This window comes from Stegastes partitus, unplaced genomic scaffold (genome assembly GCF_000690725.1).
Source record: "Stegastes partitus isolate 25-593 unplaced genomic scaffold, Stegastes_partitus-1.0.2 Scaffold1069, whole genome shotgun sequence".
Lineage (NCBI taxonomy): Eukaryota > Metazoa > Chordata > Actinopteri > Pomacentridae > Stegastes > Stegastes partitus.
In genome coordinates this window covers 32,547-52,423 of record NW_007578800.1, presented here as the reverse complement: position 1 = coordinate 52,423, position 19,877 = coordinate 32,547, and the positions used below count along the sequence as shown (strand labels likewise).

Genomic DNA, 19,877 nt, shown 5'->3' with positions numbered 1-19,877 from the left:
TTTCTTTAATAACAATAATTATCTGTGGAAAACATCTGTAGGATGTGTTGTCTCCCCCCCTTCCATCCCTCTCTTTCTTTGTCTGATCAATGTCTTTGCCTCAGATCTCTTTCTAAATCGCTGTTCCTTCTCCTCATCTCCCCTGCGTTCTCTTGTGCTGTCTCTTACACAGTTACTTTTCCCTTAATTGAACACCTCCTTCTGTCTATTTTTACAGACCTCCAAGTCCAAATGACACCAAGTTTATAAGCTTGATATCTCCGTAATCATCTCCTGGCTGATTTAAAGCAACTTAGAAACAAATGAATGAAGAAGCCACAGATTTAATCGCGTCTTGCACCTTTGTTGTGCCATATCAATCAATCATGTCATGTTTTTACTCAATGTCCTGTAGAATAAACAGTCTGCAGTGTCATGTGCTAGTGTTTTCTAACTTTGTCTGACTGACAAGCATTTTCTGTTTGTGTTTTTGTGGCTATCTTTCATGCCTAAAACGAATATGTAAATGCAGAAGCTGCTGAAAGATATTGACCCAGACCCTCAAATGGAACTAACACAGGTAACTTCATTGGGGTCCAAAACATTTTTTTTGTCTAAACTCTCCTCTTAGCAGAGTGTAGTGTTCCTCAATCACATTTATAGTTGGCACATTTTGTCACTGAGAACAATTAGCTGAAGCTCCTACTCACCCCAGTGGTTTCTCCAGTCGACTGGCTGGTGATCCAACAATCTCCCCAAGAGTGCAGAACATCTGACCCAAAAAGTCCTGGAGGGAAGGCAGCAGCGAAGAAAAAATGGAGGAGAGGAAGGAGGGAGGACATGGTTGTGGATGTAAAATAGAAAAAGGCAAAAAAAATCCACGTCTAGTCAGACTTCAAATCTATCTTCAGGAATAATCCACTACAGCCCTGCCTCCTGCGAACAACATTCCTATACAACTAAACTGCATCCTCAATTATGTTTTGATTAAAACTTTTTTCTTATTATAAATACGTTTATTTTTTTCATTTTCATTTTTTTTTAAATCAAAGTATCTTCACCATTTGTTTGACTGCTTTATTGTTGCTCCTTATCAGCAAACCAATCGTACATTAGATGGGGCAGGATTTGTCACCAAAACTTCAAACCTGTTGTGAAGGTATCACGTTTACCCAAAAGTATGATATTTTCCTGAACCTAACCCTGTAGTTTTGATACCAAAGCCTAGCCAAACAGTGAATGAAAACAAAACTTAAGTCTTAGAGCAATGTGAACCCCAGTTTCCTAGACATGACTCCTCCCTCCCTCCATCCTCCTAATGCAGACTGTGTGGCTCTTTCAAATGGGAAGAATTTTCACTGATTTTCTATTTTTACCTTTGTGGAAATAAATCTTTTTTTTAAAAAAACACAATTAAAAATGCAGTTTAGTGGTATAGCAACGTCATTTTTGTGAGAAAGGTCTACTGCAACTGGAATTCATGCAAATTAGAAATCCAAGCATTAGTTTTTTTTCCAAAGAGGCTTGTTAACTCATGCTCATTCACATTTACATTTGCAGGTTAAACTTTAAAGATCTGGTGTGTGCATCTACAATTTTAGCCAGCGGAACAATGATTTTTGGTGTGGCATCTGTCAAAACCAAAAACAAGAATAAAATAAATAACGGAGGCGTGACTGACTGTGGGGGTGTGCTGTACTTTATACTACACTTAGCAGACAACTATGATGCTTTTGCTGTCATCTGTGAGACAGAAATAGTGCTCTCCTTTTCTTAAATGACAACATTACTGTGATCTGCTCAGCAATGTGACATCATATCCAGTTTTGGTGTGAAATGTAAAGAAGGTTTGTTGAACTAAACTCAGATGCCTCCATAACCCAGTTGGCTATGTATGCATGATAAGCATGATTTAATGCAGTGGTTCCCAACTGATCTATCCTCAGGGTCCAAATCTTTCCATTAAAATCAGGTCACGGTCCACACATAGGCCCACTTAACATCCATTCAGTTTATTTTCATCCATCCATTCCACCTGCTAGTAGACTCAAACCTAGAAGCGTCCTGCTGTGAGGAGACAGAGCTGACCACTGTGCAACCCTTACATTTTTTTCACAACATTCTAACAAAAATGTACAAAAATGAGGGAGCTTTGCAGTAAGAGAGAGCAGTTAGGGCTTAAAACCAGCATTTTAAAAAACAACAAAATCCTACTAGTATTCATTACCAATACTTTGGGCTTATTCAAGCCCTAATATGAGCTGCAGGAAAGACGATCCTTGAGGGTAAGAAACACTGTTCGAAGGAGGAACAAACTTTGAAACACTGCCAGCAGCAATAGGCTATTTGTACCATCTGTGCTTCTGCTTCAAAATAAAAACATTACTTGAGATATAGGTTTTTGTTTTTTGTTTTTTTAAATAATCATGACCCACTCAGAATGTGTCCATAGCCCACTTTTGGACCACAACTCACTTGTTGGAAACCACTGCTTTAATAAAGTGTGGTGGATAACAGACAAATGGAAGAAGATGGAGGGGGAATCAAACCACTATGAATGAATGAAACATGATGAACACGATAAACAAGAGTGTAGGGCATCGATATAAACACCTCTTAAAAACAGAGTGACGTGGTTTCAGTTCTAATCATGCCTTTGTCTCCCAGCACTGATCACGTTCATGAAACACATTTTTTTTTGAGAGGACAGGCAAAGAATCTTGTCGTGTATTTAGTTTCAGCAGTCTTTTCTGAACTAATCACAGCCAGGATGTGGGACAACCAAAACCAAAAGTTCTTAACTTTGACCTTGGCAGACAGGGCACACTAAATAATTCATCAGGGTGTAGTGTGCTTCACTTCAGTAAGTGTCTCTGCTTTGCTATGCCGACTGAATCCGTGCAAGAGCCTGGATATCTCATAATCTTGACCGTGTCGTACAAACTGCTGAGAGACATAATGATTAAATATTTCGGTTCACATTATGGCCATTGTGGAGCCCTTTGAGACTGCAACAATAGCTACGAGCCACACAGATGGCTTCTTTTGGCTTTGAGTGCTTTTATTCTGATCAGTGACACCATCTTTCCTCCTGAGAGAGGGATCATTAATGTGAGACAGCAGCCATGCAGTGTCAGTGTGAGAGAGATGCTGGGACCTACGTTGAGCTCTGCGGGCTTCCAGAAAAGTTGGGCGGCAGCAGCAACAACAACAACAATAACAACAGAGCACATCATATACCAAGACACAACACTGAACCTAGCACTCCTAGCACTGCTCAAGATGGCCAAGTGTGAGCAGAAAGAAAACAGCATGCTGTGCCAGAGCTAAAACCTGAAGCGCAATACAGTGGAATTAAAGCAAGAGATGGAAAAATGCAAACCCCAATCATCCAAATACATCAAATAATCATTCAGACTGATTATTTTGGTACCAAACATTTGTCAATGCTTTCTTTTACCATAGTTACCAGTCATGTGAGTAAAATCAACTCATGTTTTCCAGGTGAAGCTGTATAATCATGGACAGTGTCATACACTGCTAAAATGGAAACTAATGGTTAGAAGCATTGCACGATCAGAGTTTTTTTCTACTTGATTGTGCAGCAAGTTATTGCACAGCGCGTATCACTGCAGTGCCACTGTGACAAATACAAAATAAGACTATGAAAGACTTAATCATAGACATTATAAATGAATATATGTATAAACTGTTTATTTATAGCACAATTAACAACATAGATAACAGTTAAATTCTAAAAACAAACAAAAAAATCAGCATGTAAAAAGAAAAAAAATAAAGATTTGTATTTGGATACTTTTATGATCAGGCAATAAAAGGGATTTGCTTTATTCCATCTTGAAAAAAAACATGCAGCAGGCAACACCCAGTTAAAACTAGCAGAAACAGAAACTCTGAACATTTCCAAAATTAGACCACCGATAGAAGAGTTTGCACCATTTTCAATCATGTGGAACACCTTATTCAATCAAGGAAATAGTTGCTTTTCTTTTTGTTTTGTTTTGTTTTGTTTTCATTACAGAGCAATTCAAGCCAATAATTCAGATTTCACTGAAGACTGGCCTCCATTTATCTGTGGTTCAAGGTTAAAATAAGTATGTGTACTCACATGTTTGGACAGGTCTGGGCTTTTGGAGTCAACATCATACCTGAAAGGAAACAAGTAAAAGTAGAAAGACATTTTTCTTTTTTTTACTTAAAAAACTATAGAGGAGACTCTTATCTAAGTGAGGACATTTTGACTGATATGCTCTTAAAGGAACCATTTAAAACAAGCACTGGCGATCTGCCATCACTGGAAGGAGAACAAATGTACTCTCATGACACTACACTTATCTTGATTTTGGCTTTTCGTGTTGTTTTTTGTTTTTAAGTTGAAGGGCATCCAGGGAAATCGATGAATGTAGCAGTAATTGGGGATAAATTAAAATGAAACTAAGCAGCGGAAAGCAGTATACCAGAATAAAAGAAAATAAGATCACATTTTGATGTGCTAAATTGAAAACCGTAATGTGTAATGAGGTAGGTGCACATCATGAGAGAAAAAACAAGGAAGGTAATCATATGTGTAAATTCAGAATGAGGCGAGATAAAAGGAACTCAGATCTTGGTGCCTTTTCAGATGTTACTATTTGTGGTGCAGAGTAACCAGGAAAGGTTCAACAAGACCTTTTCTGCTCTTCCATAGTAATGAGAGGTGGACCTGACCTGATTTGCATGTGAATATAAAGCAATGAAAGTGAGAAAAATGGAGGATATGTGATGTACCAAGCTGAACACCTGATGAAACAATGGGTCGCGTTCGCCATGAGCATAATCAGGTACAAAAACAGTAATATTCTGAATAAAAGTACATCAGGCTGTTTTTTTTTGTTGTTGTTGTTGTTGAAGTCCAGCATAATCTTCAGTGTTTGTGTGTTTCTCATCATTAATTAAAAGGAAAGCTCAAATGATGGAAATTGCTGCTATTTTTTTACAGCGAGGGTATATTATAGGACATAAAGGCGGGTTGTGCTAAGGGTCGTTGTGTTGAAAATAGTTTTGATGAAATGTTTATTTGTGTGATCGTGACTTTAAATGAATTTCATCCCTGAAAGAGCCAACTACATGAAAATCTGAGGAGGCATTCTTTGTATCAGCCTATTTGAAGCTGGCATATAAACCTGCAAGTTGGCCGACATCACAGTCCATGTGGGCTTAAAAGGAGACTGTCTGTCTCTCAGGGAAGTTAAAGCAAGTGAGAAAAATGAAATCAAGATTGGTGGAGAGGTAAAGTCCTGCCCCTGCTGGCGAACCCATTGTACCTTTGTTAGGTAGTAAGTAGTCAATGGCAAGAGGCAAATCATTTTTTGATCCCATTTGAATTGTGTCATGATCTGATGTTTGTCAATTTAAACAATGGTTTTGCAAGTCAAGAAAGTCACAATTTATCATAAAGGCAGCAAAGTAGTACCATACACTTTTAATACAGACACAAACATCCCGGCGGTTACCTCGTTCCTCCAGACTGAGGGAAACAGTATTGGAGGTAGAGTTGGTGAGCCGTGTTGCAGGTGCGGTTTAGCAAATGGTCAGTTCCTTATGCTAAGCTAACTGTAACAACAGGGCTTTCAATCATAATGAGACAGAGGGGGAGTGACGGATGACAGAGGGATAAAGTGAGAGATAAAGTGCAATGATGATACAAAATCACTCACAAGTCAAAGCGAAGGTTCTGCTTTTCCTCAAAAAAGTAGTCCAAGATGTACTTTCTAACAAAGTCGGGGTTTAGGGTGTTGTCTATTACCTCCGTTCTGCCAAACTGTAGGGAGAGAAAGACAGTTGGAGGTCAGGAGAGAAGAATGATGAAAGCAGAAGCAACACAACAAAACACAGTTTCAAAAAAACAAATACAGTTAGTTGTGTTGTCTGCTTGCATTTTAACTTCTTTTTTTTCCTCCCTTTTTATCTGTTTTGCAGCCTTTCTCTCATTACACATGCATATACATGAATTTACAGAGGCCTGATTTATGGAGGTGCTTTCACACGCTGCTGCTGCTGCTGCTGCTGCTGTGCAGAGGAAGACAGTGGTGTGTTTCCTGCTTCCTTGATCCTCACCCATCTCCCACATTAATTACAGCAGGATAGCTCACTCATCAACCCCACAGAGAGAAATAGATAAAGAGATGAGGAACATTTGTAGACAGAGAAACAACACGGGCAGACTGGCAGATTAAAAGGGCAAGAAAAAATAAATAAAAAATTGGAGAGGTATGAAAAGCAGGCGGAAGAAAAAGGAGGCACCACTGGAGTGTAGGCTGGGGCTTTGGATAGAAAAGGAGGTGGGGGAGTGGGAAAAGAGTGGGACGAAGAGAGGAGGAGAAAAGCAGTGATTAAGACTTCCTAATTAGAAAGAGTCTCACTCCAATAGTGCCAAATGCAGGGAAAAATGCCAAAGTGAGGCTGGCAGCGACCCAGCGACGCCACATGCATATTTACACATTTGTACAGTATATTTATACACACATATACTGTACAAAATGGTAACAAAGAGATATAGTGCAAACCTGTTAAAGCCCTCTGGATGTATATCTAATCAAGTATTCCATAGACATGAACAGTCAATAAGTAAATAGAAAATAATATATAATCTCATCGAGCAATATATACTGAATGGTTGGTTGAGCAGTGCTGTTTTGCAGAGAGAATTGGTTGGCACGAGTACAAAAAAAAAGAACAGAGTTGGACGAGAGCAGTTGGTTAACATATGGATGAAATTAACATGTAATTTATGAGCATACTGTCGAGTGAACTACAGGCATGAGCACTCCTGCTTTTGTGAACAACAAAAAGCACATAAATGCCTTGAAGAAAGTGAATGCAAATGTTATTGTGTCTCTCTGTGGCAGCAGGTTTTTCATGCCATATTTGATTGTGACTGTTCAGAGCACCCTGTTTGTGTTGGCCAAAGCAATAGGCTTTCAATCATATTTATGTTTTGGTAACTCCAAAACAAAAATGGTGCCAAGTCTGACGACTCCACCTTCATGTGCGAAATCTGTTTGTCACTGAGTTTAAGCCAGTCAGATTAAGAAGAACTTTATTAGGAATATAAATCACGTGAGCACAATATAAAGCCACAATATTACCTTGATTGTGACATAGTGAACCAGGGCCTTTGTGCTCCTGTCACATTTTTAGTTATGCGGGCTCGTTTTTCACTGCAATATAAAGTCCTACAGCTCTATGGAGACGTCACCACCATGGCTAGAAGTAGAGAGAACTAAAAAATATCTGCTGTGCTGTACAAATTATAACAACGTTAGAATGTAATGATTCATTGAAGACAAAAAAAAGAAAAGAAAAAGTTGAGTTTCTCTGATTATTTATTTTGTGAATATTAAAAAAAACAAAAAAACAAAGCTAGAATCTGCACACGGGTGTCAGCACTGTGGGGGGAAAATGAGGGCTCCACATGCTTTAGATATTTTAAAACGTAGAAATTGAATTTGTTTCCCTATTTGTCCTCTTTCTGCTCTGTGTAAGCACAGCCTGCAGTTCAGCCTAATAATCCCTGAATTTTTTTCACGTGACTGTTTGTCATAGCTGAGTCCTTAATGGTTCATTCACAAAATTTTTATTAAAATTTTATTATTATTTTTTGAATGGAATTTGGTTAGAAAAAAACAGTTTTGTTTTGTTTTGTTTTGGGGAGGAATGGGGGAAAAAATCTGATTCACTATGATAAAGCTTTGGTTATATTTCCTAATAGAACGACCCATCACAGAAGAACAGTTCAAGAACCCTTGGAAATGTTAAAATTCAATGATTCTTAAAGATCCTGGCTTTGTTAAAGACAGTAACTTTAAGGATAACACGCCTTTCAAACCTGCAACCTATTTTTGGGGTTCAGATAGTTAAGTGAACTAATTCAGGCATTTGTGTTCACTGTTATATCACAAAGAAAACAAACAATTGCTTAATCCCAGGTATTCATTAAATGTTTAATCTCATTGTTTCTTGTTAATTTTTCTTAATCACATCCATCTTCATTTATTCAGGCTTTATCTTATACATAACTTTAACAGCCAAATATGCCCGCTGGAAGGCTGCCAAATTCATCGTTATTAAGAAAGACATTTGCAATTGTGAGTCAGGCTTGTTGTTCAGTAATGTGGAAGGCAGGTACTGTAGGTGGATGTATGAGTAAACCATGACTTTCCAATTAGTATATTAAAGAGAACACATACAGCACATTGTGGGCAATGATGGCAACACGGCTGAAAACCGATACGCTTCATTATTTTTACACAATGTTGACGCCTTCTTTTAAAGTTCTATTTTTCTCTGTGTGAACTCACTTAGAAGCAGGGAAGGAGGAAGGACACTGATATTGAATTACTCTGACTTTGTAAGGGAACCTGAGGTGTTGATGAGGTTGTGAGCACATGTTAGTAAAGAGGTGGGTGATGGCAAAGATGAGCTCCATAATGTGATTTCCCCGTTGAGTGGAAGAGACAATACTGTGCTGCAGAGTTCATTAGATACTGCTGGGCTGCTGGCGCTGGCTAATGAGAATCTGGTATGAAGTCCCTAACCTGCACCCCCGACATTTACACACACAGATGCAGAACAGCTTACACACACACACACACACACACACACACACATGCATGCATACAGCAAACTGAACTCTTCAGCCAACAGCTACTGTAGAAACCTGCAGGCTCTGATACTGAAATGCAAACATGCACCTAAAACACTGTGAGTGAGAGCATGGTGTAAAATAAGGCCCTAGCGAAGAAGAGCGATAACAAGACTTGAGTATAATCCTCTGTTATCTTTGTGGTTTTTCTGTCCCAAGCCTGACCTCATCATCTTCTACCCCGGAGCACACACAAACCACTGCTGGGAATTTGTGCCATCTGAATGTGTTGTAGTTCTTTGGCCACTGTGGGGTTTTTTATTTTCCTTGTAGCATGTGCAGTGGATGGCAACATAGTGCTGATATAATGAGCTTCAAGCGCTAACAGAGAGATGTAAATGACAGTAGTGTGAATTTAGTGTGTGACTGGGCTTTTTCTTCTGTTTTGGCCTCCGGTAAAAGGCACTGGGGTGCGTTTAAAGAATTCCCAAGACAGAGAAAACACAAAGAGCATGAAGCCCCTCCCCAGGAATGAGTTAAGAGTTCAGAGCCAAACAACCAGCTAAAAGCCGTTTTTCCATATACCCACCAACTAAGTGTTGTGTGGTGTCATTTGAGAATAAATCCCAGGGCTTTTTAGGGCTTTGAGACAGAGCTGTAATTGTGTGAGGTCTTGGCTTCACATACAACCAATTCTAATATATATGTCACAGTCCAAATCAAAATCCAGGCAGATTTTAAATCTGCCTTGGCGAGAATAAAATTTTGATTTGGTCTAGACCAAATTGAAATTATCCTTATAGCAAATTGAGATTGTAAGCTTGCCTAGACAGGTTTAAAATTTGATCACAACAAATTAAAAATCTGAATTAAATCTGAATTCTAAGATTGATTTCACCGAGACCACATTAAAATCATTCATATACATGCTGTATTTGTACCAGTCTTGTGTGACTATGACAAAAGATGCATCACATCCCTTCAGATGTATTTGAATGAAAATGTTGGTGTGACCCTTTGATGGTTACAACACTGAAGAATGTGAGGTTCACACACATGGTGAAGTGTGGAGATTATAGATTTAACATTTGCCCAGGCAGGATTACAATCTCATTATGATATAAGAAGGATTTTAATTTGGTCTAAATTTGAGTTCTGCCCAGGCAGATTTAAAATCTGCCTAGACCAAATCAAAATGTTATTTTCGCCTCGACAATAAAATATCTGCCTGGATATTAACTTGGACTGTGACATATAAACACAGAAGCTGACACATGGACCAACACACAGCAACAAGAAACACCTGCCAGTGGGGGGGGGATGGATGGAAGGGAATCGCCATGCCACATCTATGTAAAGCACTGAACAGCATCAACATCCTCTTTCCTGCTCTCTCTCGAAAGTGGCACATAACCATCATGGAACAGCTTTGCACTTTTTTTTTGTGTATGTGCTATGGGTGTTCTTTCCCCAAGTGTTGCACTGAAGTATGTACTGCTAATGCTAAAAATAATTTGCAGTAATTGACTGAAATGATTGCAGGCCTGTGTTTGATTGCACCCCTGGTTTCATCAGTCCTTCTCTTGTTACTGTAGAGGCGTATTGAGAAGTGAAAGAACGTGTACTTTCATGGCTGATTTTCAAGCCTGGCACCAGAAGCTCTATGTGAGGTCGGGTTGTGGATTTTTCAACAGTAATCTGTATTTTTTCAGATATATGTTCCAATCCCCCAAGTTACATTACATAAATTGTTTGGGGACAAAGTGTATTTCTGACAGATGAGTTTGTATTCGTCAGTAGCACTTGAAATTTTTCAACATTAAATTGGGAGCAACCATAGGCCTAACTTATGCCTCCTATGGCATTTCAGACTTGGTCTTAGATGTGTGCGTTCCTACCCTTTATCATTTTCTCAGTTGTTTTGTACAGGGAGTCATTACTGCTTGTTATTACCTGGTTTTATAAAATAACAGCTGCTGGGCCAAGATAAAACTGTCCAATAAATCTAAGCATAAAATCACCCTAAAAATAATTGTAATCTAGAACAAAAATGCTTCAAAATAGAGCAGACTGAGCATGTGCAATGAAGAAATTAAGCGCACACTAGCTTTGAATATTTGTAAGCTCTTCATTAAATAACAGTTGCATTAACATGGCAGACATGATGCATTGTGCAAGAAACTCTGGAGGAGATGGAAATCATTGTCAAATGTGACCGCAGCCTGACCGCCGTGCTAGAGGGTCCTGTCAGAGGACGTTATTTACAACGTCCCGGTGAGTCTCACCTGTTTGACTTTGATCTTTCAGTCTGAGGTGTTTAGTGTGGCTCACACAGCGTCACCTGGAGCTCCATCAACACCAAACGCTTCTTAGTAATATGATTATGGATGTGATGGTTCATCTCTGCCAGGGGAGGACCCATGTAAATGTTTCTTGGTGAACAGGACAGAGTGACATACAGTTTGATTTGAAAATAAACTGAAGTGAAATGCTCATTATACTAATCATGCGTCGTGTGCTTGATTGGATTAACAGTCTGTCCTAACAATCATGCTCGCAAATTAAAATGCCATTTTTTGGACGTGTGATGGAGAATTTATTGAAAGACGGACATTTATATATGCGTACGCCTATTTATTAAGCATATACACATATGGCATATGCTATTTCTGCAGTACTTCGGCTACATTCAAATGAAGCCCACACAACCATCTGCTGTTTGCTGGTACACCCAAGGACAAAAAATGAAGGTTATCAAACTGTAGAAATAAGTCGTCAAATATAGAAATATATATGGATTCCATGCTATATATTCCCAATCGACCAGGTTTGTGGTTACTTATTATGGTAACATGCATAAAAAAGATAGATAAATACTAGATCATATATTTAGTTATAAATATCGCAACAGTTATTATCACTCTTTGCGTATTTATTATAGCCTCTACCCATTTTGTGTTTGTGAGATCTCTGATTGTTTTGTTTTGTCACAGCTTTCCTAGTTTATAGTACCCAACATTTCTGTCTTCTACACTCTGTTTGTATTCTTAAGCACTAAAATAAACTTTATAGATAAACATTTTTCCATTTACCTTCTGGAACAACCTCTCTGTAAAGTATTTAATCTAGGAACTTGTGTAATAATGTTTAAATTTAAAGTTAACACCAATTTACTTAATTTAACTCACTTATACTTTCCATAATTTGTTGCTTTTATCCCCACTAGCGTTACAGAATGTCCTAATTTGGCTTGAGTTATACAGTATATGTCTGTTTAGTGTCAACGAATCCCTTGAAGGGCTCATTACTTTTCTACTTCCCAACGCTGCCTGTGACTCTCGACCTCCAGCCTGAGCGGTTCCTTCTGAAGACACAATTCTTAAAAGCAGCAAAATATACAATATAATGAAATGCATCTGCAACAACTGACAATCGTCGCTGTGGCTTACTGAAACTAAATACCACACAGACTTTCACAGCAAATGTGAAACTGTAATTGTGACGTATTTTTCGCTACTTCTCCCTAATTTTCTGTCTTAGTCCTCTGATTTAAAATCCATCTCATGTATTTGTTTTCTCTCATTAAATGATTAATTAGAAGGATTTTTACCTGCAGTCCACAACGTTAGCTTTCATCGACCGGATAAACAGACAGAATGGTTAGATGACAAATGTGCAGAACTGATGGTGATGCTGCACGGACTACGCAAACCAAACAAGATACAGTAAGAGCTAGATTAATGCCTCCCCAGTGTGCTGTTTGGTCCCCAAAATGTCAACATATTGATCATTATATTGTGATCTTTTCTCTTTGTTGGTTGAAGTCACCAATTAGGGAATATTTCGCTGGCATTTTCAGACAACTGATGGCTGAACAGCTTTAATGAATTGTTAAAACCAACTACTGTGTGCTCACAGTGAGAAGAAAAACAAAGAATTGGAATGTCTTAACTAGAGCACCACCGCTCCACCCTTATGCACACAGAGAGAACAGCAAGAACTTAATTGGACACAAGTCTTCTTTTTTTATTTGTGTTCGTGTGTGTGCGTGCATGTGTGTGTTCACTCACCTCTCGCCACTGTTTGGTTTCGACACCTTGCGTATAGAGAACACACACTGTGGAAAACATACCAGATAGGGACATAAAAAGATGAAATATTTTCATAGAAAGAAGAAATGTGAGCCTGAGAGAGACAGAAGAATAGCAAGAGAATTAGAAAAAACAAAAAACAAAAAAACGCAGGCAGATTCCAAATGGAAAATCAATGGGAGGGTTTTAGCTCCAGTACAGTGAACAAACAGCTATGGCACTCTGAGTAAAACAAAGATTTCCCAAATCACAGGGCAACATAGCCACGAAAACAGACAGCACTGAAGAGAAGAAGAAAAAAAGACATAACTAGAGCCGGGCAGCAGCGCAGTATTTTAAAAGAGCACAGTACCAGAGCAGAGATGACAGAAGAACACAGACGCACACTGAGAACAGTTTCTACAATATACTCACATGGATCTGACTTTGAGAATGTGTCTTTATCCAGCAGATTTCTGGAAAATGAGAGAAGAGAAAAGAAAGAATTGTTACTCATTGCAATGATGTGCAGATGAAGTCAAATTATCCGAATAAATCATTTCACTTTTACGTGAGTATGTGATGACTTTTGTGTATACATGTATTCCTCAATTCAAATTCTGCATCCTCTATACCCTCATTGTAATTGTTCCATTAGAAAGGATTTTGCAGTTAACAGATTGTGGGTTTCTTTCTTTGGGGTGTTGTTTATTTTGTAAGAATCTAGTTCATCCATCCATCCATTATCTATACACCGCTTAATCCTCACTAGGGTCGTGGGGGGCTGGAGTCTATCCCAGCTGACTTAGGGTGAAGGCAGGGGACACCCTGGACAGGTCACCAGTCTATCACAGGGCTACACTTAGAGACAGACAACCAAGCACATTCACATTTACACCTACCGACAATTTAGAACCACCAATTAACCTCAACATGTTTTTGGACCTTGTGGGAGGAAGCCGGAGAACCCGGAGAGAACCACGCTGCACGGGGAGAACATACAAACTCCACACAGAAAGACCCCAGGTGTCCTCACTGGGATATGAACTGGCGACCTTCTTGCTGCGAGGCACCGCTCCACCTTGCAGCCCAGAATCTAACTCATGCTTTTGTAATTTCATAGGTTTTGGTAAAACTGTGGAATATATTTTATTGGATAACAATTCTTCTATCCACCTCTGCTCTGTTTGAAGATAAACCTCCAACATGCAAAACTTTACTGTGTTCAGCGACTGTTGAACGCTCCTCTTCTTCCTTACAGATATTCTATCAAAGGTTACCCATGACACTTTGCAAACAGCTTGAGGAAATTAAAAAAGACAGAAACAGTTTTCTGCGGAAATGTAACTTTAAATTAGCTGCAACATTCAACAGAGGGAGAAAAGCAATGGCTCTCCAAACCCTGAACATCGATTGTGCTGCCAGCATCTGGTCATTTGTTTAAGTCAAGGGCTAGTTAGACCTCTGCACTAGTTAAAGGAGGACAGGACTGTGTTGACAATTTAGCTACAAGTTCTCCTTAAAACAGGACAAAATATGTTGGTGGTCTAGAATGACACACAACAGGATCATTCCATCTTAAATCATCTCTCATCAGTTTTTTAGAACAATTTCTGCTTGACCATCTGACTTGCCTGAATGTTCTATAGCATAAATAAAGATATGTGTAAAAAATTCTACTTGATACATCAAATTCATACATCATCAGTCAGTTCGGAAAGAAAACATGCTTAACTTTTTGCAACTACATGCGGTTCATAAAATATCACGAGCTGACTTCTGCATTAGCTTTTTTGTTGTTGTTGTTGTTAATTTGTGCTCAAAAGTGGGACTTGTCATGACGACTTTACATTTCAATTCACCCACAATCAACGACTTTTTGATCGAATTGTCCAGTATCTTAGATTCTGAATCTGAAATCAAATGTCAGGCTTTTATCTTTAATAGTTCCTGGAATATTAATTTAACAAATTCAATGTGCAAAATAAATGTTCTGAAAGGGGGTCGACCAGCTTTTAAAAAAAAAAAATTAAAATCATCTCAGAAAGGATTTGATACATAGATCCAAAATTTCCAAGACACCACTTTAAATATTCATAGTTCAGGATTTTTTATTTTATTTTTTTTTAAAGAAAAAGAAAAAAGTTTCAAGCAAATTTAGACATGGTCGAGCAGAAGGCTCATGATGATTTGAGATGGAATAACCCAGAAGTGTTTTCTGAACAGAGTTTTATTGTATATGAAGCTACGTGACTCCATGTAGAATGACTGAGTTTGATTACAGTGTAGCAGGTAACGATTGGTGCACAGAGCTGTTATGTAACGGTTCACCAAAGAAACTTGAGTTATATTTGAGAGATTTTTGTTGTTGTTGTTGTTGTTGTTTTGTCCTAGCAAGATCCAAAAGCCTTCATCAAACAGTTCCTATTCAACCACACAGTTCTTGACTCATTCTGGCTAAACAGTCAATAGAAAGAACGATGTGTTGTAAACTGTCGTAAAGGTTTGAAAGCACAGTCTGGACGTATCTGCTGTCCTAGGTGGAGGTATAATCAGACAAGGTAAATCCAAACCAGTGAATAAGTGTAGTATGGTTTTAATTACAAATGCAGGGACAACAAATGAACCAATATACTTCACTATGTATATTATACAACGCAAGTATTGTCAGAAGTATTCTTTTTTTTTTTTGAAAGTACACTAACATTGTCTAAAATCCTCGAAGAGAAAAAGGCTAACTAATGCACAACAATGTGACCACCCCTCAGTATTTATAATGTGCATCTGCAGAAGAAGCCGAAGCATAGCAAGAGAATTACAGTTAAGGTTCTGTGTGCCTATAGGATTAAGAGCACTTGAAACATCCATTAAGTATGTGGGAGCACAGTCACTCTTCCATGTGCAAGTGTGAGTGCATACGAGGTCTATAATGTACACAGGCAACCATACTCATTTCTACAGTCACGGACGACAAAATCAACTAACCAGCAGGAATATCAGCGCAGAAAATTGTTGGGTTTGTGATTCTCACACAATAGCAGCCTGATTGCTAGCCTGTCTGTGTGTTTACTCATCTCATTATCTCATCTCTCTGCCTGCCCTCCAAACACCCACCACGCCTCTCTCTTTGCGATGGCACGCAATGTTCAACCTCACACTTTCACATTCTTCATATTAAAGAAGAAATATTTGTAGGGCACTGATTTTTCTGATTACATTTTTATTCAACTGCGCTCTGTGGATGTTGCTGCTAACTTAATTTAGGAACAGTGTGCCTTTTGGAGGTGGAGTTCTTTAGATTGCTTTTATTGTAATTAGTACAGTTGTTTCCCAGACTAATGGAATTTATTAGGAAACGCCATCTAGCAGCTCGTCCCAGTGGTCATAATTACAGTAGGTGACCTATTACAGATTATATTTGAAGGAATCCTCTTAACCTGAAGCCTGATTAATGCCTGTAGCTCTGATTTAGAGCAAAGGTTGCAGACACAAAATTATAGGCTTGTAAATGTGAGGAGAAAGCACAAAAAGGTCATTGTCAAGGGTCTCTTTCATGCTTCTCCGCCTGTCTCTCCCACTCCACCCTCCAGCCTCCGTCTTCATCTGTAAAGTACAGTTTAACCAGGAAATGCTACTAAATGCTCTATACATGACAAGAAAGATAACAGCCATATTATCCGTAATCATCTAAGGCTGAAGTATTTTGCTGAGGTTTTTATCTACTTTTTATTGATTTGTTTGACATCTTATTTTATTTAACCTAAATTGTGTTTAAAATGTGACAGGAATCCACTATGTTACTGTGTTATTTCAAACACAGTGGCTAGAGATGAGTATTTAAAAGAGACTAAGGGAGATTATTTTTCAATTATTTCTCTTGCTTATTAGTTGTTTGAAGAATCACAACTTTCCCCTCAACTTTTCATATTGGCCTCAAATGTTTTGATCTTTAATTTAAGGACCAAAACACACAGAGCTTTTCATTTTGTTCGTCTTATGGGCTTTCCACCCCTTTAGATTCATCATTGTAGTATTCGTCAAGACTTATGTTTCCAGAGATGTGCAAAAGTGCTTCATCTGAGGCAACAATTAATCACTTAACCAGTCTTGGAAGTGTGTGTGCTGCATGGAAACCAGAACATAAATATCTGGTTTGTGCAGAAGCAAACATTCATGGTGGGCATTTATTGGTATGGATTTTAGGTTGAAATGATTTTTTTCTTTTCCAAGCAGGAATTGCATGAACTAATCAGCACAATGATCATTTTTCAGAGTAGATTTTGAATGTGTGAGATGCTTACAATTTATCTGTCTTCAGCAGTGTCTTTTGTGATTCTTCTTTATGGGGGAAACAAGCTGTCTGGGGATGTCATGTCAGAGCTGCGCCAAGTGATTGACAGTGAGGCTGACAGTATATTCTGTTCCTGATATTATTTATTTGCTGGCTGTTTTTCATGCACTTTCATCTTCTCTCTTTCCACTCTGTCTCTGTTCACCAATTCCCCCTTGATTTTAATGCACTTTTTATTCATGTGTCTTTCCCTCTTATCTTAGCCCGTGTTTCGAGTGTCCATGTCACACTTCCATCCGGCTTGCTCGACCTTTTCATAACGCCTGCCACAAGCTACTGCCTACTCACCACTATTACCCCTCTTGATTTATTTTGCTCGCTTGGTCGCTACAGTGACACGAGAGCCCTCACTCAAGGTGCGAAAGCCCATTGGCTCCTCTGATTCCTGTTTCTGTTTCTTTCTTGTTTCATTTTCTTCAGCTGTTTCTGTTGCCATAAGCCTTTAGCTGTGTTCTTTCATCAGCCTCGATCTCTTTTGATCTTTCCTCTGCTCCTGTATTTCCTCTTTCCTCTTTTAAAGCTTTCAAGAGCAAGCTGAGAAGACAATTACTGATTAAAAAAGAAAGAGAAAGAAAGAAACCCATGAAGTCCTGACATCTTGCATTTTTCCCCCCCTCTTATGTTCAGAGTTAAAGAAGAGCTGGGATGCTCTGTGACTGTCAAAGAGGCAGTGATTGAAGCACTGCAGCCAGGTCCATGTCACAAAAAAGTACATTTCATTACAGTTTGATCTAAATTGAAAAGAGGAAATGGATTTGGTAGTACTAAAGCAAACTAATCTAATTAGCAAATCAGAGCTCACGCTGCGGTGACTTTAAAAGTGATTTCATCCTAATCAGAAATATCATGCTGCTACAACACCAGTTAGAGGAGAGGGAATTTGGAAGGCAAAAAATAAAACATCTTGCCATTTTCAGACAATCATGCTTGTATGCAAAAATGTCTCAGGAATGTATTGTTTTAATTGGATGTTTTGTTCAGTTAATTTATTCAGCCCTTATCCAAATACATATTTAGCTGCATTTGGACCCTCTCCATCCACCAGCCCACCCTAACAGCCTTCAAAGGGGGGCTACATTAGCACACAATGTGTGCAGCAATTGATTCATGCTTCACTGAATGTGCAAAATTAGACATTATAAATGTTGTTACCTGCTGCATCACAAGGTCAAAACTTTGAGACCAACTAGCCAAAAGATCATCAGTAGTGGTGTGGAGGTTCACAGAATCACTGATCTGTCCAACGAGAAGGTAATTTTGTAGTGGCCTTACAGACAACATAACACAAATCTCATTTTCCTGAAAGCAATCAAGTAATCAAGTGCTGCTTCCAGTCAAAAGCTAGTAGATGCTACTTTAACTGTATGCTAAATCCTTCTTCTTCTTTTTATTATTATTATTATTATTATTACTATTATTATTATTATTATTAGCTGAAGTGTTACAGAGCTATTATCTATAGATAGAAGCTATACAACTTTAGAAGACAAGGTCCATTTATTATTTTATTGCTCATTACATGATGACTCAGGGGTTACATCATTTTTAAAATGGCCTTGATTCATGTCGGGTTCTACTCAATGAGTATTTTTAAGAAATTGGAGCTGTGTGGTTTAATTTGTAGAGCCTGAAGACTGTAGAGGATATTGATGACAACATTCATATTTGACGAATGCGTCACCAACATAAAAACAGCATATCTACCGGCCCTCTATAAACACTGTGTGACTATAACTCTGATGCCTGAAAAAGAAAATATCAGCAAGCAGTTGTGTAATGTATCAAATTACAAACTTTCTCCAAAAGTACAAGTACATGGATGATTCATTTTCTCATTTTTTCATAACAAAGTAGATGCAGAGGCAGCAGAGGAGGTTGCTATTGTTATAATTTTGTCTATAAATTATACCTGTGTTTTAATACGGGTACTGTGGGAGTCTACCTGACCTTTCATTTATTCAGCTTTAATATTTAGACCTGTTAGCTCAGACTGCATGAATTTGTGCTTCTAAAATGACACTTCTAAATTTCTTTAGCCTATCATTACACCCAACAACATATGATATGTGTATGTAAAGGTCAACACTAAGCATCTTTACTTTCTTACTGCGTCTATAGCGTAATCACAGGTACAGGAAACATGATAGATTGGTAAACCTCTGTGAAGTCTGGATGGCTCCTTGTGTAACCCTTTTGCATAAAGGTGGACTAACCTCCGACCTCAATGCAGGCCTGTATTAATATTATTGTGCTTGAAGGTTTTCTTGCAGTGCACTTTGTTTAAAGCATACACCAGTCAGGTTTTAAGGAGCAGCACAGCATTGTTACAGTTGCAACTCTTGTTTTAAATATGATATTATAACAGTTTTGGACAGAAGAAAACACTGTCCAGCTCTTTTTGTTGATTTTTTAAAAGTATTTGATACCATCGATCACACCTTGCTTTTAAAAAGACGTTACAGTATTTGTTTTAATGAATGGCAGCAGTGTGTAACCATGAAACAATAAATCAGTATTTGTGAAAGTCCCACAAGGGTCAATCCTGGATCTTGAGCTGTTCGCTATCTACATCTATAACATGTCTCCTGGGTATTTGGATGTAATGATCATTTTTGTGCTGACAATACAGTTGTGTACTGTAGAGCACATACTATGTTGTCCCTTCAGCACTGCTTTGCTGAATTAGAGGTTTCACTCGAAAAACATAAGCTAATTCTTCAGAGATCCTCATTAGAGCCAAAAATATTGCCTATGATAATCCGGTTATCTCTACTATGAGTGGTATGAATATTAAAAAGTCATAGAATACAAATGTCTTGGAATTTAGACTGCT

At 38.3% G+C, this 19,877-nt stretch overlaps 1 protein-coding gene across 1 annotated transcript in view; it reads right to left on the bottom strand.

The window, feature by feature from the left end:
* The window catches only part of cpne5b (copine Vb), a 131,576-nt gene that overhangs the window by 85,723 nt on the left and 25,976 nt on the right, over positions 1–19,877 (bottom strand). The window contains exons 2-6 of the mRNA XM_008295681.1: positions 13,129–13,169; positions 12,694–12,740; positions 5,697–5,800; positions 4,109–4,148; positions 690–766 (exon numbers count right to left, since the gene is read on the bottom strand). Of these exons, the coding sequence (XP_008293903.1) occupies positions 690–766; positions 4,109–4,148; positions 5,697–5,800; positions 12,694–12,740; positions 13,129–13,169 (309 nt within the window). The remainder of the gene's footprint in view (positions 1–689; positions 767–4,108; positions 4,149–5,696; positions 5,801–12,693; positions 12,741–13,128; positions 13,170–19,877) is intronic.